At 36.1% G+C, this 21,002-nt stretch overlaps 2 protein-coding genes and 1 long non-coding RNA gene across 9 annotated transcripts in view; 2 read left to right on the top strand and 1 right to left on the bottom strand.

The window, feature by feature from the left end:
• Positions 1 to 1,656: 1,656 nt before the first annotated feature.
• Positions 1,657 to 8,784, top strand: LOC121733387 (zinc finger protein 484-like). Its single transcript, XM_042123618.1, has 9 exons — positions 1,657 to 1,747; positions 2,163 to 2,801; positions 3,061 to 3,174; positions 3,723 to 3,854; positions 4,520 to 4,679; positions 5,990 to 6,092; positions 7,448 to 7,574; positions 8,132 to 8,201; positions 8,380 to 8,784. The coding sequence occupies exons 2-9, from the start codon at positions 2,197 to 2,199 to the stop codon at positions 8,515 to 8,517; spliced, it is 1,449 nt and encodes a 482-aa protein (XP_041979552.1). The 5' UTR covers positions 1,657 to 1,747; positions 2,163 to 2,196; the 3' UTR covers positions 8,518 to 8,784.
• Positions 8,785 to 10,159: 1,375 nt separating this feature from the next.
• LOC121733394 (protein yippee-like) overlaps positions 10,160 to 21,002 on the bottom strand; it is a 129,808-nt gene continuing 118,965 nt past the window's right edge. For 6 of the 7 annotated variants that reach the window (XM_042123627.1, XM_042123633.1, XM_042123628.1 and 3 more), the window contains one exon: positions 12,800 to 15,974. In XM_042123627.1, the coding sequence (XP_041979561.1) occupies positions 15,885 to 15,974 (90 nt within the window). In that variant the 3' untranslated portion in view covers positions 12,800 to 15,884. Of the gene's footprint in view, positions 10,188 to 12,799; positions 15,975 to 21,002 lie in introns of those variants that run through there. The other variant, XR_006036548.1, reaches the window with a different exon arrangement.
• LOC121733395 lies at positions 11,906 to 19,109 on the top strand. Its single transcript, XR_006036549.1, has 3 exons — positions 11,906 to 12,487; positions 18,906 to 18,911; positions 19,098 to 19,109. It is a non-coding gene; the product is annotated as an uncharacterized LOC121733395 (long non-coding RNA).

The following is a 21,002-nucleotide window of genomic DNA, read 5'->3' as shown; positions in this document are numbered from 1 at the left end:
CGTGATGACATTGATACGTGTAATACCTGCCTGATGTCTTGTGAATCGCGTGATACTAGAATCATGATAATATTGATGCGTGTAATACTAGTACCTGCCATAGCCGTTCTTAAGATACAGCCTGGTGACAGACAGACATCGAAGTCTTAATAATAGGGTCCCGTTTTTACCCTTTGGGTACGGAACCCTAAAAAGTACTCTGTGGACTCAACTGACGCGTTACCTACCGAAAGTTCAATTTTCAATTATGGATTTTCTGGGGATAAATTTCAAATATTTGATGAATTTGTATGTAATTTGTTTCTACAGTCTGTCAAAAAGGTGAAGAAATTAAAAAGTAGCAACATCGTAGTGTCATCCCTTTTTTCTTGGATTGATTTGAAAGGGATGACTCATGAGTCATGACATTAATATGTGACATTACGATGTTGCCACTTTTTTATTTCTTCCAATGAATAAGGAAACAGATGGAAGTGACATAACTACAAAAAAGTGTGGCCGGCGCCATATTGCCTACTAAACATGGCGGTCTATAGTGAGAGGATACTCGGTTGATATTTGTCGAGGATATCGATAAACTAAGATGTTATAAGTGAGCGTCCTGTTATATTATATATTATATTGATATCAAAAATGATTTTTTAAAATTATATAAAAAAAACATTTTTGCCTATTTTGTCTCTGTGTATAGATACAAAATAGGCAAATAGGGTTTTTTTTTTATATAGGAGCCTTCTTAATTTTAATAAAACTGTTTAATTTATTTTAAGTTTATTAATTATTATTTAAGTTGCCATTATTGATATCGGGCAAAAATTACCAAAAAATCGGACAAATACGAGTTGTACCCGCGCACGAAGAGTTTAGAGTTTATTTTAATTTTACCATCAATTATTATTATTATTTAAGTATGTACACAACTGAGTATTTTGTGAACATTTCAAGTGCCTACCTTTTGCCATTATTGATATCAAGCAAAAAATTGCAAAAAAATCACGTTTATTTTGGGGCTCCCTTATATATTTAATTTATTTTGTTTTAAGTATTTATCACAAATCTTATTTATTGTCTAATTATTAACTAAATTAGCACATACGAAGTCAAGCCATCGGTAAAATAACAAAAATTTTAGTAAAAATATAAACATACCAATCCAAGGACAATTTTTTTTTTTAATTTCTTCACTTTTTTGAAGGACTATAAATTAATTAAAAAAAAAGCAAATTGGTCGAAAAATTTGACCGATATATCGATATTTTTTTCGCGATATATCTAGACCGATATTGATATTTTTTCAAATATCGATGTATCGATATATCGATATTTTCTTTCAATTTCGACATCCCTATAATGACGACTTTGACAGTTTATGTACCTCGGAGAACCGGAACATAAAATGGCGGACCGGCCACAGTATTTTGATTTGGTAGAGACCATTAAGTCGAGTCCAACTATAAAAGTCAATGATTTCTTCACTTTTTTGACAGACTATAAATAAATCTAGAGGTTTCTAATGTCTATGGTTTCTGGCTGTATGGGTAACGCTCCCTTTGCCTGTCCCGACCGGGACCAATTAAAAAAAATGTCTATGATTCCAATAAATGTCAAATTAACGACAGAACTTGACAGAAGCGTAAAAAAGTTATGAAAAAAAGTAAATTACGGCGAAGGTTTTTCGTTGTAGCAGTGCGTGGCAAACAGAATTTATGTGTATTTATTTGAAATTCACCTCTTCCTATTCCTAAATGTAAGTTGGATAACTTTTACCGACAAACGATAATTACCAAAACCTGTACATTGCTTTGTAGTTCTAAAGTACGCCTCCAAAGATAGACGCGGTTCTCAAGGCGAGGTACTTATTTGACATAATTTACAATCGCTTGTTACCTCTTCAATTATAACTTGATAGTTGTTATAATAAGTATCTCTATTATTTTAAGAAAATTATATTCACTATTATTAATTTTATATTCGACAATAATATTTGAGTCACAAACGTTCAATGGCTTTGCAATGGCGTTAAAGACTTTTATCATGCATCCTTTTGCCTTTGGAGGTTTTTTTTTTATTTCGTTTGTTTTGATCAAGTTTTGCCCAAAACCAACCCAAAACAGTAGGTTCTTAAAATTCTTTTAGTCATATAAAATGATAATGTTTTATAGAAAACAACTATAGAATCACACATAGCTGTACAAAATGAGTGACAACGACGATTTGTACATGGTGATAGTGGGTGACGACGGCGAAAGTGTTTCTCATATAAAAATTGACCCAAACTTTGAGATAAAGCAAGAGAAACTCGATGATGATGATGAGGTCCAAATCAAAGTTGAACAATTACTCGATTCAGCAGCTGAACATGGTGAAGTTTTGGACCTCGATGAGGAAAACTTCAATATGTTGATTGGAACAGATGATGACAACAAATTTAATATTGAAACTGAACATGAGGACCGGGAAAGCAACATCGACTTTATTGTAGATGATGATACCCAAGAAAGTGCTGGGCAAGACAGTGATGATGAATTTGTGCCTTCCGATAGGTCCGAATATGAAAGTGATGATGAAGTTAAAAGTGACAATGAAGATATTAAAGATGAAAAGATTAGGAAGAAAACTAAATTTAGACGAAGAGGAAAGAACAGACAAGAAATTTCCTATGTGCAGTATTTAAGAGACGAGTATAATGATTTGAGGGATGATGAGGAATTGCTTATAAACTGTATTGTCGAGTTAATGAGACAAGTTCAGCGTCCCGAACCTCCGGAAGATCAATTTATTATGAATGGAATTATGTTTGAGTAAGTAGTTGTTCATTATTATATCAATAGGGGTAACAAATTGGCATTTAAATCTTAAAAAACAACAAGTTATGTTGTATGGATGTCATAAAACTATTAAAACTAAGAATAGAAATAAGAAGAAAAAATTAACATGTTTTAAAAATCTAATCCATAAAATGTAATGATGTCTAATAACAAATGAGTATTTTGTTAAAATAATTTGTGTTTTTGTAATCCAATGTCTCAATTATTGTAGCTTGTAAATTTTGCTTTTAAGGTGTATTCATTGCGAGAAGCAGTCAACTTCGATTCCAAATGCTCAGAGGCACTACCAAGATTACCATGGCGAGAGATACTTGTATTGTTATGCCTGTGGGAGTGATTTTAGAAGGTAAAATTTTTATTCAAGAAAGATGATGAAGAAGAAGATTATAGGAGAAGAAAGTATTTCTTCTCCTATAATCTTAATCTATATTCATTTATCACATTTTTTCTAACAAATGAATTCAATAAATGGCGGATCATTTTGTTAATGGAGCATTTCTCAGAAAAGTATTATGATGAGAATTGAAACTTTTTTCAGTGTTGACAGTACAAGCATGTTCCATTTTTTTTATTTCACTTACATACATAGCAAAGTACATACTGGGCCGCTAGTACTTTCATAGTTATTTTACACTATCTGGACTTGCTGGCAAATCTACAAGCCATAATTGGTTTTAGCAGTCTATGTATATTTCTATAAAGTAATCTTTATTATCCTTGGTTATCTTTCCTCGGTGGACACTTAATCCAGACATGTTGTTCGTAAAAAGAAAAGAAAGAAAACTAAAATGTGTGTATATCTCTGCTAGAGGCTTATCCAATTTAAATAAATTGCAGTCTCAATAGAAGCAACTGCTGTGCTAAATGTTATTAATTTTCTTTTGTTGTTTTCAGTTCCACTAACCTGTACAAGCATGAGAAGAGGTGTAATGCTGCTGACATCAAAATTGTGCTGAAAGCTCGAGCCCAGGTGCTGGGACGTAAAGGCAGATCCAGACCATATATACCAGAATTCATTGATCAGAAGTATGTATGCACACTAGATTGTATATAGTATAATTTTAAGTTACAACATTGTAAACCTTATTTTAAAAGATTAATTTTTTCTCACTTTTTTGGTAAAAAAGTGGGCCCCGTGCGAGTTTCTTACGCCGGTTCTTCTCGCTGGGCTAGTTCCCGAACCGGTGGTAGGCATCATGTAGACGTTCAGAGAATATTTGCAAAAATTTATTCTGAATAAAAAAGTTTGAGTTTGATCAGATATCCCCAAAACGGCCCTCGTGATGTTAAACCATTTCACACTCACCGCTAAAATAATGTAAAGTCGTCGCGAAATTTTCTCGACTTTTAAATTGTAAATTACCGTTCTTCAAGAATGGTAATTTTAACTCTAGAAAAATTTTGTTGTGGCCTGCGTTGCTGCCAGACTAAAACGTGTTTGTGGCCCATATGAAAAATGGTTGGGGACCACTGGATTAGATGTGGCCCGAAAAATGCGCTTTTCGGCAAAATCAAAATCGAACCAAAATAAGACGAATTTATCACGATAAAACCTATCTTAAAAAAATTGGTTCAAAAGATTATACATGAAGATTGAAGGTATACAGCTTACAGACACAGCTTATACATAATATTAATAAGTTAGTAACAATCCATGTCGGTATTTAAAAAGTTATTCTCTTCGATTTCAGGGAGGATCGCAAGCCGATAAAGCGCTATTATTGTACAGAGTGCTCAGCGAGCTTCGTCACCAAGTATGGGGCGGAGTCTCACCTGCGGATGCACCGGGGCGAGCGGCCATACGTCTGCCCCCACTGTCCCCGCGCGTACACCTCGCAGACCACGCTGGCGGTTAGTGTCTTAATTTACAGAACTGAGATAATACTATAATATTATGCAAAAAAATATGCAAAGCAGTCAGTCCTTTGCCAGTTCTCTCACATTCGAGTTGGGCAGCTGTCCCATCTGATGGGAGTGATGGAATAGAGAGTGCACCCTGTGTATTGGGCACCCATTTGGGCAAGTGAAATAATGTAAATTTTATGACAAATGTTTACCACATTTTTCCCATTTTCCGCTGTATGTAGCTTTTTGAAGGCGAAAGTATTTTTAAATTGAGTTCAGTAGTTTTTGAGCCTATTCAATACAAACAAAGTTTCTTCTTATATAATAATATAGGGTATCACTGACCTCCATTATACAAGTACGCGTACTTGTATAATGGAGATCAGTGTAGGGTATAGACATAGCTGGGCACCGTTAATCAAATAATAAACTTCGTTAATTGTTAATCCGTTAAAAAAAATCTTAGCTTCGTTAAACGTTAAAGCGTTACATTTCGGACAAATTAACGCAAGTTAACTTTAATCGTTGATCCGTTAATATGTGTAATATGGCCTTGTTGTAACTTATATCATTGCGTTAGTGTACATACAAAACCTGTTGGTTTAAGGTTTTGGAAGTTAACCGGTTAGGGACAAAACAAAATACTTCTATAATTATTGTATTCTAGGTAGAAAACAATAATTACAGAAGTATTTTGTTATTAAAAATCATTTGCATGTTGATAAAGAAGAGTGCAGTATAATTTAGTTAGGTAACTAAATTATATATTATAGTGCAGTATAATTTAGTTAGGTAACTAAATTATACTGTACTCTTATTTATCAATATGCAAATGATTTATAATAACAATAAACAAATCACTCTTTCTATAAGCACCGGCGCTGAGTAATGAAATGATGAAACGAAACAAATCTCTTCTCACTCGCATGCGCCTGAAAATGTATATCTAGTATTGTTTTTATTTCGTCTGAACCTGTTTTCGCGCCGCACCGCGGTGCCGTGCGGTAAATAGTAAGCATTGGATTAGCGATTAACGGACTTCTGCATATTAACAGAAGTTAACCAGTCCGTTAATATTTATAAACGTTAACTTAAAAGTTAATCCGTTAATCAAAATGTTAACTTCGTTAATTAACGATTAACGGATTAACGAGTTAATGCCCAGCTATGGGTATAGATAAAGTTTGGATACGTAATTTCTTTGTGGTCTTTTTTCCATTCATTTATTGAGTTTTATCGCATTGCACTGATTCTACAGATATTTCGATGCTAAATAAATTTGAAGCCTGTAATTACAATAAATAATACAATTCCAGCGTCACAAGTTGAAACACGGCAGTCAGGAGTACATCTGCGATCACTGCAGCCGCAGCTTCAAGCTCAAAGCGGCGCTCATACTGCACATGGATACGCATGCGCGTGAGTACATTACTCTCCTAAGTGGACCCCATGATGAGCAATTTTAATATTATTGACCGTCTAGGGTTCTTCTTCTTTTCTTTTTATAATGGCACTTCGGCTATAGCTATGGCCAGTGTCGAGTATAATATTATGGCAGGAAAACAATATTCTTTAATACAATTCAGTCAGGTCTAAAGTCTAATCAAAGTCTAAGTATAAAGTCAATACAGTCAAGAAGTCAAGTTGGTCGATTCAGTAAAGTGGTAGACGCTATACTGAAACTTTCTATGGAGTTTTGGAGGGAACACAAAAGAGCACGTTTCTGGTTATTACATCACTTTCCCACACTTGTGCACGATAACGAATATGTAATGGTAAATATCCTACCAATATTACACATTAAAAACCCAGATAACACAATTTTAGGAAAAAAATAAAAAAACACAACATCACTCTTTCACATTCTCCGCAAAACTCTTCTTCTTCTTTTAAAATGGCTGACTCGGTAAGTTGCCAATGTCAGAGTGGCTCGAAAGACTTTGCTCTATGAAGTGAAGGTCTGGTGAAGCAACAAGTGTGCGGTTACAAAACGGACATAATATTTACAGGAGTTGGATATTGAAGAACGCGCGCCTTCTATCTAATTGTCCGATTCTAAACTGTTCAATAAAATCGAAGTGTGATATTGCACAATACAATTGATCATCTAGGGGCCGGCTAATGTCCAGTAGAGTCCAACTCATGACGACATGCTATCCATCTTTCGAATACTTAATACAGGGGCTAGAACATTTGATTGCTAATTAATCTGAATAATTTAAAAAATCATAAAGTCTCTTTGATCGAATCTAAAATTTTCGCCATAAATTAAACCAACCAGACAAAAAAAAATGTAAGTATGAAGGTTGAGGAAATTGCTTGTAAGCAGTTGACAGACCAACATCATTTGGTTGGATCACGTCAATTCAATTGCTTTGATTCAATGTTATTAATTGTTATTTGTCGACTGGGTTTGACGTAACGCGACCAAATTACCTGAAATTACTTTGGTCCACCATCTGCCTAAGAATCAACTTCTCTGATACTACCATCGAGGAAGTTGATTCCTATGCAATTGACAGACCAACGTTATTTGGTCGAATATGTCAATTCAATGTTAATTGTGATCTGTCCAACCAAACTACTTAGTTTCGGTTTAAAATCGGGGACCTAAGTAGTTTGGTTGCGTTACGTCAAACCCAGCTGACAGATCACAATTAACATTGAATTGACATATTCGACCAAATAACGTTGGTCTGTCATTTGCATAGGAATCAACTTCCTCGATAGTACATAAAAGAAACTTCCTCAACTGATGTTTTTTCCCTCTGCAGCGTTGAAGAAGTATCCGTGTCTCGAATGTCCCCGCCGCTACTCACAGAAGTCTGCTCTGTTGGTGCATGTCAACCGAGACCACAGACTGCTGCCGCTGCCCTTCCCCTGCCAGATATGTCCTAAGAGGTAAGCCATGGTGTAAGCCAGCCTTTCCCAAAGTGGGCCATAACGCCCCCTTGTGGGCGTTGAAGGTCTAAAGGGGGGGTGCCGGGTGTGGAACCCAGAAAAAAATGGGGGCGTTGTGTAGAGGCCTGGCGGGGTGATTAATTTCATATGAATTTCTTTTTAAATTGAAACAATGGGGGGGGGGGGGGGGCTAACAAATAATGTGTTCTCAAATTGGGCAGTAGAAAAAATAAGTTTGGGAACCCTTTATTAAAAAGTATGTCTGTATGTCTGCCTGCTTTTCCCTTATTGATGCTAAAATATGATTGTATAATATTGAACGCGGAAAAATGTACGCTTTACACGCTGCTAACGAATTTTATCGTAACGAAGGTTGCAGGCAACATCTAGTGGTAAAGTTATAGCTGGCTTTCGAGTGTCAAACATGTTTTTAGGCACTTCATACCTCGATCGTGGGAATCGCAGACACAATAGATTTTTAATTGTTATGCGACAGCCGGGTGCCGCTTGGGGATTGATGGGTTAAACGAGTCTTCACACAACTTTTTCCTTTGCAGATATCCGCGTATGTCTGTACTTAAAAACCACATGAAGAAAGCTCACGGCATGCTTCTCATGTCACGCAAGGTAGGTTATATTTCACATATTATTAACATAAAATATTAGTCTTCTTAAATTTTTAGGTTACTTTTTTTTTTTAATATTATCTTTTTCTTAATGTTGCAAGTGTAGTTTGACTTACAAATTACAATCAATCAAATACAGTAATTATGGGAGATGTTGACGTTTATATTAATATTTTCAGATGTTCTTCAAGCAACTGCCTTTACTAACGAAGACTCAAATAGACCAAGCCAAAGTTATACTGAAAAGTGCAGAGGATCCGTATGCTGATTTGTTGTATTCGGATAAAATTAGTAATCCAGAAGAGTTATATGAATAACGCGTCTATAGTACCAAATAGTAACTGTAAGTTATATTTATTTAAGTTTTAATTATTTTAGCACAATTTTATTTGTGAAGTTGATTAGCTATGTCAACACTGTGCCTTTTTTTGTTCATGAAGGGCATGCGTCATAGCGCAGTCAACAGCGCACGTGAGCCGTACGTGAACTGTACTCTGGTCTCTGACCATATCCAAAACTTGCGCTTTGTTCTATTTTTGGAATTTCTTATGACCAAATAAGCCGCACATATTCCACCCAGTAAAATGTTCTCGTCGCACATGTTACAATAATCTGACAGACACTGCAAATGAACAAAAATGACAATGTTGGCGTTGCGGTCGTTGACGCATTTAATTATTGAATGCGCCAAAACGAAAGTTCAATGAGAGAAGATGAGGAAAATTGAAGATGAAAGTGCATAGTGTGGACATAGCTATTGTAAGTTGTGTACGGTACGGTATTGCAAGAAGTTGGTTGTAAATAATTATTTGGGATTTATTCAGTTTTGTTTATAAATGACGTCACGAATAATTTGTTTTGTACTGCTGGCCTGTCAGCTGGCCTAGATAATGTAAGATAATATGAATTATGATAATGTAGGGATTGATTACACATAACACATTCAAATGTATGGTTTTGGCATATTTTGATAGTAATAAATACACATTATTTGTTGTATAAATAATATGTGTATTAATAAAATATGTCAATGCCATGAGTACTTTTTATATTGTTTAGTATGCAATTATTTTTATTGCGTACCATTCATTCAATTGTTGCTTAATTTTCTTATTCTTTGATATTTTACATTATCTAAGCCCCCTGCCTAGTACCATCAGATACTTCATAGGCAGTTGGCGGATCTATGTAATTTGGTCAAGTTATGTTAAACCCAGATGACAAAATATCTCGTTTAACTTTAATTTGACATAGCCTGACCGATAATAACAGTGCGCCATCAGCCTATAACATCATTTCTCTATTATTATTCTCGTAGACTGATTTAAGTACTAAATGTCAGGAATATACATCGCCAGAGTGGGAAAAACTCTGACCGTGTGTTGATCTGTGATTTTACTGAATTATATGTCTAAATTAATTTATCTATTTTAAATAGTATAATTTTATTAAAGTACATATTTTTGTACAAAAAGAATTTATAAGTATGAAGTTATGAAATAAATTTAAGTTATAACTTTATGAAAGTTCTGATTTTACCTTTTTTCCTGTTGCATTTAAAGACAGAATTTATATTACACACATTATAATATAATATTATACAGGGTGTAACAAAACTAAGTGATAATACTTTAGGTGTTCCTTTTAGAGAGTTCACTGTGAAAGTGGCAGCGCTGAAAGACCAATATTTTTTTCACTTTTGTAGGGGTAAACGCCCAGCCTCACGAGTGTTACGAAAAATTGGTCTACTCTCTACGAGAAACACATGCACACAAGTATTATCACTTAGTTTTGTTACAACCTGTAGATATAATGATTTAATATGGTAACACATAAAATCTTGTTATTGTCATTCCTAGTATTTTCACACAATCATTTATGGTGCCAATAACAGGATGACTGCTAACGATTTCGAAGTTTTCCATTTATGACATAATTTTTTTAAATAATACCACAGAGTAATTACGAAAAAGTGTTTTATTACGCACTTATTATTTCAATCAAATGTTTATGAAATATTCATCTATAGCATAATGCATACACAATCAGAAGACACCACGTAATTATAATAATGCATCATTACATACTAGGAAAATACAAAAATATTAAGCGGTTCCTTCATATACGCTACTGGGGTACCGTTCTGTAGAAATGCACCGTGTACGTTTGAATATCCCCGTCCTTGTCTCTCTCACTACATAATATTATGTTTGTCTGTTGAGGATAGACTACATTACAGGGAAATACTATAATAGACATTTTGGTCATCAGTTAACACTCCAAGACCGTGGAAGTACTTTGATATTCCTTAACCGGTTTATCTAAAAAAAAAGATGAAAAAGTAATTCTATGCAGTAAGAATGTTACTAAAAAAAGGCAAATATTTTTCTATTTTGAAAATATTTATAAATTTGGATCCGGATCGAAAACACAGTTATGAATGATCAGAAATACCAAAGCACGTCCTAATTTTTTGGGTGCATTATATTACAGCTAGAAAGCGTTGTTCTTAACACATTTTCATCCGGACAGCGACGAGCCTCAAACATCCAACTACCCTCCAATACTGATACTATCATAACAATGGTCCAAAAATATCTAATAGCGTCCCTAAACAATCAAGTAGAAAAATATTTTAATTATGCACAGAGATCTAGCTTTTTTATTTATTTTTTAAATTTTTAATCACGTCCATGATATATTTTGCCGCATCAGCAGATACGTTAGGTCTAAGAGTGTTAAGTATAAACTACTGTGACGATTTCGTTAAGTTCGATTCTTTTGCATAATGTTCATGAAAATTGTTTTCTGTATTCAAATGTCTCCGATATTATTTTTTTGTTAAAAGACATGTCCTGCAGGTTTTTAAACCGACAGAACCCAAGTGTAGAAAAGCATTAAGCTCGAACAGCTGTGTATGGGATTCTACTCTATTCAGTATTCTTTATCTATGGACTATGTTTCATAACCTTTAAAATTTCAACGGGGCTAAAGGATAGTGTTGGGATCGAATTTTCACTGAACATTGTGCATAACTAATGACAGATTTACCTAGGACGCCATGATCTTCGAAATTCGAAAGGGGTTCGAACATTTTTGTATGGAGCCTGGCATATCTAGCCGCCGGCCATTTTGTTTTTTTCCGAGCACGATAAAAGTGGTATATTTGGATAGAGGACACTTATACAAACAAAAAATGTTATGTAACATGCAACACTAAAGTTTTTTTTTTATGAAACAAGGGGGCAAACGAGCAAACGGGTCACCTGATGGAAAGCAACTTCCGTCGCCCATGGACACTCGCAGTATCAGAAGAGCTGCAGGTGCGTTGCCGTCCTTTTAAGAGGGAATAGGGTAATAGGCGAGGGTAGGGATGAGAAGGGTAGGGAAGGGAATAGGGTAGGGGATTGGGCCTCCGGTAAACTCACTCACTCGGCGAAACACAGCGCAAGCGCTGTTTCATGCCGGTTTTCTGTGAGAACGTGGTATTTCTCCGGTCGAGCCGGCCCATTCGTGCCGAAGCATGGCTCTCCCACGTATAAAGTGTCACGTTTCCGAGATATTTGGAAGTAAAGATCGCCATTTGTGTCCTTTGTACTCATATGGCGATCTTTATTTTTTTTGGCGTGCTCGGAAAAAATCAAGATGGCCGGCGGCTAGATATGCCACAAAGGTTCGTACCCCTTTACATGTATCAGATTATTCGATATTACATATTAGCCGTTACGATAATAACGTACCTAGTTAAAACGTCCTTAGGGCGTGCGTTCACCGTACGTCCATCTATCCATTTTTGACATTTTAACTCTAATTGTCATCGCAGTTGTGCTTAAATTTAAATTTTATAATGGATTAATTATTATCGATGCACACTGCTGTAACTAAAATATTATTAAAATAACAACCTTTCTCTTTCTTAAGGCGGCCTAAGTAAGCTCCCAACCATTGTCAAATCAGTTTCCAGCACAATTGTAAACGGCGATGGCACTTGAAATGTCAAAAATGGATGGACGGCCGTTCTGTAAATTCACACCCTTATACTCTTAATCCTATGTAAACAGATATACGATTACATTAACAGACATGTGACCTTGCGATGCGTTATCGACTAATCTTACATTAAGAAAGACGTATCCGACCTATATCACCGATTTAATATTGAACACCAATTTTTAGCATCTAAAAGCGATATAAAACGATTTCTCACCGTGTAGTTTTCATGATTGGTGCGAAAAACACGTGATTTCCAAACATGTCAAATGAACCTTTACATTTTGTGTATGGAGTGTAGATGGAGTAGAACTATCTCTGTATGTAAAAAGTGTCCGCTGAAATGCGTTCAATTATGGTGGCGCTACAGTAGGAACAGGGTACATTTTAAATCATATAGCAGCTTTTATTTCATCTATTTTAGGTTATATTTTAATATACTTCAATTTATATTTTGTCACCAACGGCTACATTCATTCCATACCCTTTGCTGCAGCTAGCGCCACTCTTGGAGGATTTTTCAACTGTTATTTACTGCGTACAGCTGGACACTTTTTCAAATATCCCCCATATAAGACAGTTCTCCTCCACCTACCCTCCATAATTTTGTGGTAAGCGTTTTTTGACAGGTCATCTTCCTTTTTATCGATAGTACGTCTGGCACAACCCTAGAATTTTGTAAGATTCAATAAAAAGTTTTAATAAGGTCGTTTTTTCAAGTAGAATTATTCTTGGTAAAGATTTTTCATTTGACACGCATATTTACATCTATTTTAACATCGATACGAACGAAAACGTCTAGGGTTTGAACAGAAATGTGTACAACTCTTACATAGAACAACAATGACAATATTACAACAGTAGGCCCGTAACGGGTGAAAATACTGCGCCCTGAGATTAGGTGTGGGTAGATTGTAAAAAAAAAACGAAGACTATTGCAGTTAGTCTCTCGCTGCGAGTTGTCATTATTTAAGAGTTCTTCTACTGTTGTTTTTGGAAACGTCAAATAATTCAATTCACTTGTTTATTATCTAAATTCAGAAAAAATAAAAAGAAGGCATCGTTTGTCAACGATTTTTATTATCAATAACCCAAACTGGTGGGAGTGGGCCTATGCAACTCACACCTAACCCCGTTGCGTCAACTATTAAACTCTATTATGATTTGGTGTAGTATTCAAAAACCTCTTCTACCAGTTTGACATAAACCTAACTATTTCATTGAGTGCGCTAGATGTGTACAGTTTTCCCGCCTTCTGCCCAACTGTCACATTTTCAGATTTTTTAAATTCAGAACATACCTAGCTTTAGGATAAATTTTGTTCCCGCGCATTCTATTCTCTATGGTTGGGTTTATGCCACACTATGAACCTACTCATATAAAAATAGAAGACATAACTTTACAATGCTTTTTTTTATAGATTTTTATTATTTTTCTTCTGTGACTATTTCAAGCTATGTTAGTGTACTTTGAACATTTAGGGTCATAAAATCTTACAAGAATATTTTAATATACATAATCTGTTCAGGATAGACATATACATATAATATACAATTTGTGGTATTTTTATGAAAATAATATTATACGATCGCTCCAGCGTCTAATATTTTTATATGAGATTAAAACCTCTGCATATAGGTACGTCTTTCGGCCAGTATATTACGAACAGCCATATTGTAAAAATAATATATTACGATGTAACTTACATTGATATTATTTGTGTAAATTACAAATGTTTTATATCTAATGGCAGTTAAACGCTTAGATATTTTGATGACGTAAACTTTACTACTCAAAAGAAATATGCAGGAAAAAATACGCAATAAAAATTCTATAGTTTCATTATGTAATAGAATAGGAAAGTTGTAAAATGAGGTGATTCGTAAAAGTCCATTCCACTGGCAAAATTATTTGTGTCAAAATAAAAAATAAAATATTTAGCTACAAAAAATTCTGCTAACATCTAGAAAACAACCAGCATTTTTCCTTTAAGTAGTAAGTTACAAATCCAAAAATTTCCGTTTCCTTGCTAGGGCATTAGGGTAGGTGAACAAATTATTATGTAGTCATCTTCATGACTTGTTCCTTTGCTTTTTATGTGATGATTAAAATGAAATTAAAAATGTAAATACACTAGGTAAATACATAATACATCATACATAGGCAACTCTTCCCCGACTGTAACGAATGTACACTTTTATGTCTCCTCTATTAGGCGTGTAAGACAGTAAAACGCTGTCTATTAGCTAAAAAGAGAAATCAATAAAACCGTTATTAGACAATTAAAGGTACTTCCAGTCGAGGAGCAAAGCGGCACAAACCAGAAAATGACTATAATTTATTCACGCTAGTGTTGTTCTCGTATCGATACTTTTAGTCGATAGAAGCTCATGCAATGACTTACATACATTGCATCGTAAATAAAGTACCATAATATGCATATCTCGATAAAATATACGGGGTTAAATGTCTCTACTAATTATAATTACATTAAGAAACAATAAATGAATAATAAAACTCTTCTCTCCCTGCCTGTCTTCGCTATAAAACTATCTATTCCTTCCAACTATCGACTATCACGTTTTATGAAATCAAAAATCATAAGTATTCCATCACAAGAAGAACTTTTGTCAAGAATGTGAGGAACAGTCGGAGCCGTCATAAAAAATCATAGTTTAAAATATAAAAAATAAAATAAAAATAAAATGGAATTTACTTCAATTGAAGGTTCGACTAGTTTCCTCGAAAAGAAAAAAAATAACTTGCACAATTGAAATTATTAGGAACATACAACTGTCACCTCTGAGCAACTCTTGAGAAAAAACCTTCAAGAAATTCAAAGTCTATACTAACATACTTATCACAGGTTAAGGGGACAAGAGAAAATATTAGTTGTTCTCTTAATACGACGCATAATTAAACTAATACAACTTAAGATGCGCTTGCGGAGCGTCAAATAAAACTAAAACGTAAATTCTAAGCCTTCGCCTAAGATGGCGGCTGAGATCTCTAACTTATAATTGTAACGTCGATCGCTAATGCCCAGTTTCTAAAGTTTTTTGACAGCAGTTATTCACAGCTATGATTGGTAATATTTTGACGTTAGCCAATAAAATCGCCAATTACCTACTTGATAAATTCATGCCAAAAAACGTTACAAACCGATCATAAGTAACGTGAATCCATCGGCCGCGTTATTTCAATAATAATTCTCCAATTTGATAAAAATAATATGCGACGAGGCCGATCGATTCACGCGGAACACAGGCTCACAACTTTAAGATCGCCCGGCAAAAATGGAAGGAAGATTCGCGATTTTTAAGTCTCATTGGTGAGGCGAAGCGTGCGCGCACGGCACACGCTATTGGTCGATTAGTGAACAGACGGGTTGCTTTTGCTCTGTACACACGTCTTGTACATGTACTAAGTACTAACTGATAATCCGACCAAATTACATAGGCCCGTCACATGCCTATACATTTATTTCTTTGATGATAACGGGTTTTGGCCCACCACAAATTTACACCACTACATCTCCTGTGTCAAATTTTCCCCCTCCACTTTCACCGAGCGATCTTAAACGGCCTACACCGGCGATTCAATCACGATGGCTCCCTGCGCGGGTCCACACACATCGATCACTTTCTCGATAATTGACAAGTCCGCGGGCACAGCACTATAGTCACAGACATGGCTAGTCCCAACCGTTCTCTTTCACCATGTGAGCTAGTTCGATTATGAACTTGCCCTCCTTGTATTTCTGACTGGACTCGAACGCGTGCTCCTGAAAAAAAAAGAAAATTAATTAAGAACTGGCCCCGTAGAATGTTACAAAGTCAAAAATTCTGTCATTTCTTGGAACTCAAATAGTATCTTTTACACCGAATTTCACATCTAAGTGAATGATAAGTTTGACGATTTTGAGAGAGGGGTGGTAACAGCCAGACAGACAGACTTTCGCATATTTTATAATGTATTATGGATATGGATTAGCTATCAGCCGTAGAAATTGCTTCCAAAAATAACTTGAACTGTGAGCTCTTAATGTCATTTTCATTAGTCCAGTCACTTTTATTGCGTAGTGTTGGCGTAATTACGCCGTTCGAACTGCCGTTCGCCGTCAAACAACCCACGTCAGATAAAAATAGCTTATTTTCGTAGCTCTCCCCAATATTGCCCGTCTAGAATGTCACACGTGTGACTTTAGGGGAGGGGGCCAGGCCCCCCTCATTGTTTATTTCCAAACCAACTAGCAACAGACTAGTTATAGCCACGATTAAACTACCATGGTCTTAACCAGACCAGTAGCTTAGACCCTTTCGAAAAAAAAAAAAAAAAAAAAAAAACGTCAAACAATTACTCGCTGTCAATTAGTTTGGCGAGATTTAAAACGTAATTATGCAGTAGAGTTTTATGAATAAATATATTTAAGAAAAAACACGAGAGGGAAACGAAGACTTCAACATTTAGATGCCTTTTGACTTTTGAGCTAACGGCCGCAGTCAGAGACATAGTGATGATGAATGAAGAGTTTGACAGATACAATATATTTTAAGGTTATGTTAAAATCTTTATTTAATTACAGTACAAATCGTCGTATCCTACGAATAAGGGCGCCCTGGTCACTATGGCTTTTTATTTTTATTGCATAATCGAAATCGGCAGCTCATTATCTATAATCTTCAGTGTAAAAAATAGTAAAAAGTTAATTTTAATAACCAGTAAATGAAGTTTTAAAAATGCCACATTTGTTAGCTCTCAAATTCCCCGGCGTAAAAAGCAACAAAGGCTTCAGTGACCGTTTTCTTACAGTGTGTGAAAGGACGCGCGGGGCGGCGACGAGGCGCTCGCGCCACCACAACGCACTGTTTTTTGTTTAAATTACTTTGTGTTAACCGTAAAAGGGAAGACACAGTAAGTATAAAAAATGTTTTACATTCTTAAAAGTAATTACCTGGAAAAAAGACACTATTGTGTCTGTGGCCTTTTTCCACGGAATCGTCTCTTAGTACTAGTACTAGGGAATTGTTTGCTCTAATGGCTTTTGTTGCCTTTTTCTATGTACAAAATTTATTTCTTTAATTTTTCTTTAGTTGAACAGTTATTATTGGAAAAATTATTACATGAATTTGCCTTTTATATACTAACCATTTCGAAAAGTATATAATTGAAAGTTTATAATGTTTTGTTTTAATTTTGTTAAAAAGCCGCAGTGAACTTTGTGGCTTTTTCCGCCGTATAGAAAAATAGTTAAAGGTAGTGTGCTACAAGAATGTTTAAATATAAAATAATATTCCACAATATAATTTGAGTTTTTTTTATTTTATTTTTAGGTTCTAGAAAACGAAAACAGTCCCAGGTGCCTGAAAGAATTGAAAAAAAAGTTTCTTTTTTACTAAAAATTTAGGAAAAGCGCTTTTGGTGTATCGAGAGTGAGTGTAACGAAACTTTTTTTATTACTATCAATTTTTTTGGTTTATTGGACGAACTGTGAGTAACTGAACGTACCCAAAGTCTACCGCACCTTCGATAAAATTTAAGGTATTTTTTTTCCTCTCTCCCACTCTCTCTCTCGAATCTCGTCTCCCACTGACGGACCCTTATGACAGTTGCTTCCTATTGCCAGACAACTTATGCCAGTTACTTCCCACTGCCATACCACCTTAAAGTGTAATACTTTTGGCATTTTAGGGAATAATTAAGGGTGTCTGAGATGAGATTCCTACATTTCCGAAAGAAGTAAGAAAAAAAAGCGCTTTACACTGTATTGAAGGATAAGTAGACCTTCAAAACTGGATATCTCCTAAACGCGATCGAAATTCTATAGTTGCTGTTTGTTCATACAGGAAAACTTTCAGCTTTTATAAAATGACACTAAAAAGACACAAATGCTCTTAACACCCCGTTGAATCCGCACAAAAAAGGCATAAACGTGATGAGACTTAATTTACTCCGCCGAAAAAAGAAATTAGGGACAGATGTACCCGAAATATCAAATTAAACGTCTCATTCAAAATTTCATAGGAACCGCTACGTAGTTATGCGATAATTTCATAATTAATTTCTAAAAGTTGTCTAACAATATTTTGAAATAAATACAAAAAACCTTCTCCTGTAAAGTAGGGTTTTTGCAACAGCGCCCTTATTCGTAGGATACGACGAAATACGTGGGAGAGCCAAGCTTCGGCACGAATGGGCCGGCTCGACCGGAGAAATACCACGTTCTCACAGAAAACCGGCGTGAAACAGCGCTTGCGCTGTGTTTCGCCGAGTGAGTGAGTTTACCGGAGGCCCAATCCCCTATCCTATTCCCTTCCCTTCTCTTCTCTACCCTCCCCTATTACCCTATTTCCTCTTAAAAGGCCGGCAACGCACTTGCAGCTCTTCTGATGCTGCGAGTGTCCATGGGCGACAGAAGTTGCTTTCCATCAGGTGACCCGTTTGCTTGTTTGCCCCCTTATTTCATAAAAAAAGTACTTTATTAATGTTCGTCACTAATGCCTGTTTTCACCAACACCAACGGTCTCCTAACGCTAAGTGTTCCCTAGCGATCTTTGCGGGTCAAACATCTCTTAAAACAAACACATTTAAAAATAGTAATGTTTTGCAAAAGTTCTTACGCCCTAAGGACGAACGTGGCACACAAACATTCGTGAAATCTTGAAGGATAATATTATGTACCCTTAATGGCCGCTAGAGGACCACTTAGCGTTAGGAGGCGGTTGGTGAAAACAGGCATAAGCTGGGTAGGAGAGTCCTACTTAACCAAAAATATTCTTCGTTTCATTACACTGTGATCTTCTTAAAAAAATTCAAATTGTCCATACTATTGTTAATGTGGAATTGTTTTTCTTTTTTAATACCCAGTTGATACTATTGGTAGCATTATATAGCCGCCCTTACTGAGTTTTGTTTGAAATCAAAATGTTATTTGTGAATATTATCTTCTATACCGTGTAAAGTTGATAGTATTCACGTGTTTTGGATTGCGATCAATATAGCTTATTTGTTACGTTATCGATCTGGCTGTACATTCCAGCGTTTTATTGATTTATCATTTAAACGTCGACAGCTGTGCTCGCAACTACATAGAAAATGCTAACCAAGATAAATGATAATATTAGGGCCAACCCACACGTACCACAACCACGCGACAACCGCAACCACACGATAACTACACGACGTGGTCGGGCGTATATTTCGTATTGTAAATGCACTGGACCATTCACACTTGTCAAATACCGACCACATCGCGACCACATCACGACCACGTCGCAACCACGTCGCAACCACGTCGCAACCACATCGCAACCACAACGTTGCGTCGATGCAACGACAAGCCGCCCGCGCTCTTCCCTCCCTATTTAATGTTTTTTTTAATATAATAATATAATTATTATGTTTTGTTAGGGTTCCGTACCCAAGAGGTAAAAACGGGACCTCTATTTCGACGATTACGCTGACATCGCCGTCGTCTTCTTCTTATCAATAATACATACAGGGTGCAATTAAACCTACCTGTCAAATTTTTTTTGGGGCTTATCACTTATGTATCATTAGGTGAGTCCATTAAACCAAAAAAGTAGGGTGTTAATTTTTTTACACTAACATATTTTATCTCAAAAAAAATCGATGCACAATGGTCACTTCATAAGTTCATATATCCAGTCGGATGACCGGTTATGCGTAGGGGTAAAGCGGGGGTGACGCGCGGGGTGGGAGGCGGGAGGCCCGCCGGTCGCCGGCCGCCGGCGACCCAGTGATGCCAGATTGGGGGGAATCCCCCCAAATTTGGGGGTTTTTTTAGGTGATGGGGGGAAAATTGGGGGGAACAATTTTTTGGGGGGATTGTTGGAGGAAAAAATCTGGGAACAGACGGCGAAATCTAAGTACTATGGGCCCGTTTTTACCCTTTGGTTACGACTTACGGAACCATAAAAATGATCAAGGAGCTCGCGAAGATGCTGATTCTATAAAGATTAGACGCTATTGCAGAAATAGTGTACATTCATCGTATCCATTTGTGAAATTCCCATTCATAATGAACAAAATTTTTCTTTTATAATTTGTGGGGGGATTTTTCTTGAAATCCCGAATTTTGGGGGGATTTCGGGCAACACTTGGGGAGAAACCGAGTTGGCTGTCTGGCAACACTGCGGCGACCGTTTAGTACCACGCGCGTAGTTGTATAGCTAACACGTAATTATTTTGTTTGTCACGGCCCCCCGGCCCCCGCGCTTTAATTAGTGTCTGTTACAATGTAACCTAACCACGATCGAGTGTTATGAAATGTGGCGACATAGGTGGAGGTGCTACATTTTGAATGGCGAAAGTTTACGCGGAACCCAGAGACTGTACGAGCAAGCATTACTCGATCAGGGCTCTCAAGCTTCAATTGTCACCGAGAGAATGGCAGAAATTTTAAGTCTTCAAAGGATACCGGTAGAAGGAGCTGTAACTGGTGTAGGAGGAGAGGATCAGAACGTGGCTATCAAAGAAATGGTAGAATTTAATATACAGTCAGTGGACTGTATATAATACTAGTGATTTTAATTGTAACGTACAAGCCTATGTTCTGAGTGATCTACCGTCAACCCCCGCGGTAGAAGTTACACACATCGTTGATTGGCCAGAGTTATCATCCTTAAAATTAGCAGATCCTCGTTTTGACAAGCCTGGTAAAATAGATGTTATATTAGGTGCTGAAATTTATGGACGTATTTTAAGAAATGGTATTCTTCGAGATACGTCATACAATTTAACGGCGCAAAATACTCATTTTGGATGGATATTATCTGGTAGGGTCCCAGTG

This window comes from Aricia agestis, chromosome 13 (assembly GCF_905147365.1).
Source record: "Aricia agestis chromosome 13, ilAriAges1.1, whole genome shotgun sequence".
Lineage (NCBI taxonomy): Eukaryota > Metazoa > Arthropoda > Insecta > Lepidoptera > Lycaenidae > Aricia > Aricia agestis.
Note: the sequence above shows the minus strand (reverse complement) of the source record. Positions and strands in the feature narration are given on the sequence as shown.

Bases quoted from the DNA above. Each gene is read 5' to 3' on its own strand.
- LOC121733387 (XM_042123618.1), top strand. From the start codon at position 2,197: ATGAGTGACAACGACGATTTGTACATGGTGATAGTGGGTGACGACGGC. The intron at 3,855-4,519 runs GTATGTATGCAC...CTTCGATTTCAG, and splicing joins CCAGAATTCATTGATCAGAA to GGAGGATCGCAAGCCGATAA. The intron at 4,680-5,989 runs GTTAGTGTCTTA...ATACAATTCCAG, and splicing joins CCTCGCAGACCACGCTGGCG to CGTCACAAGTTGAAACACGG.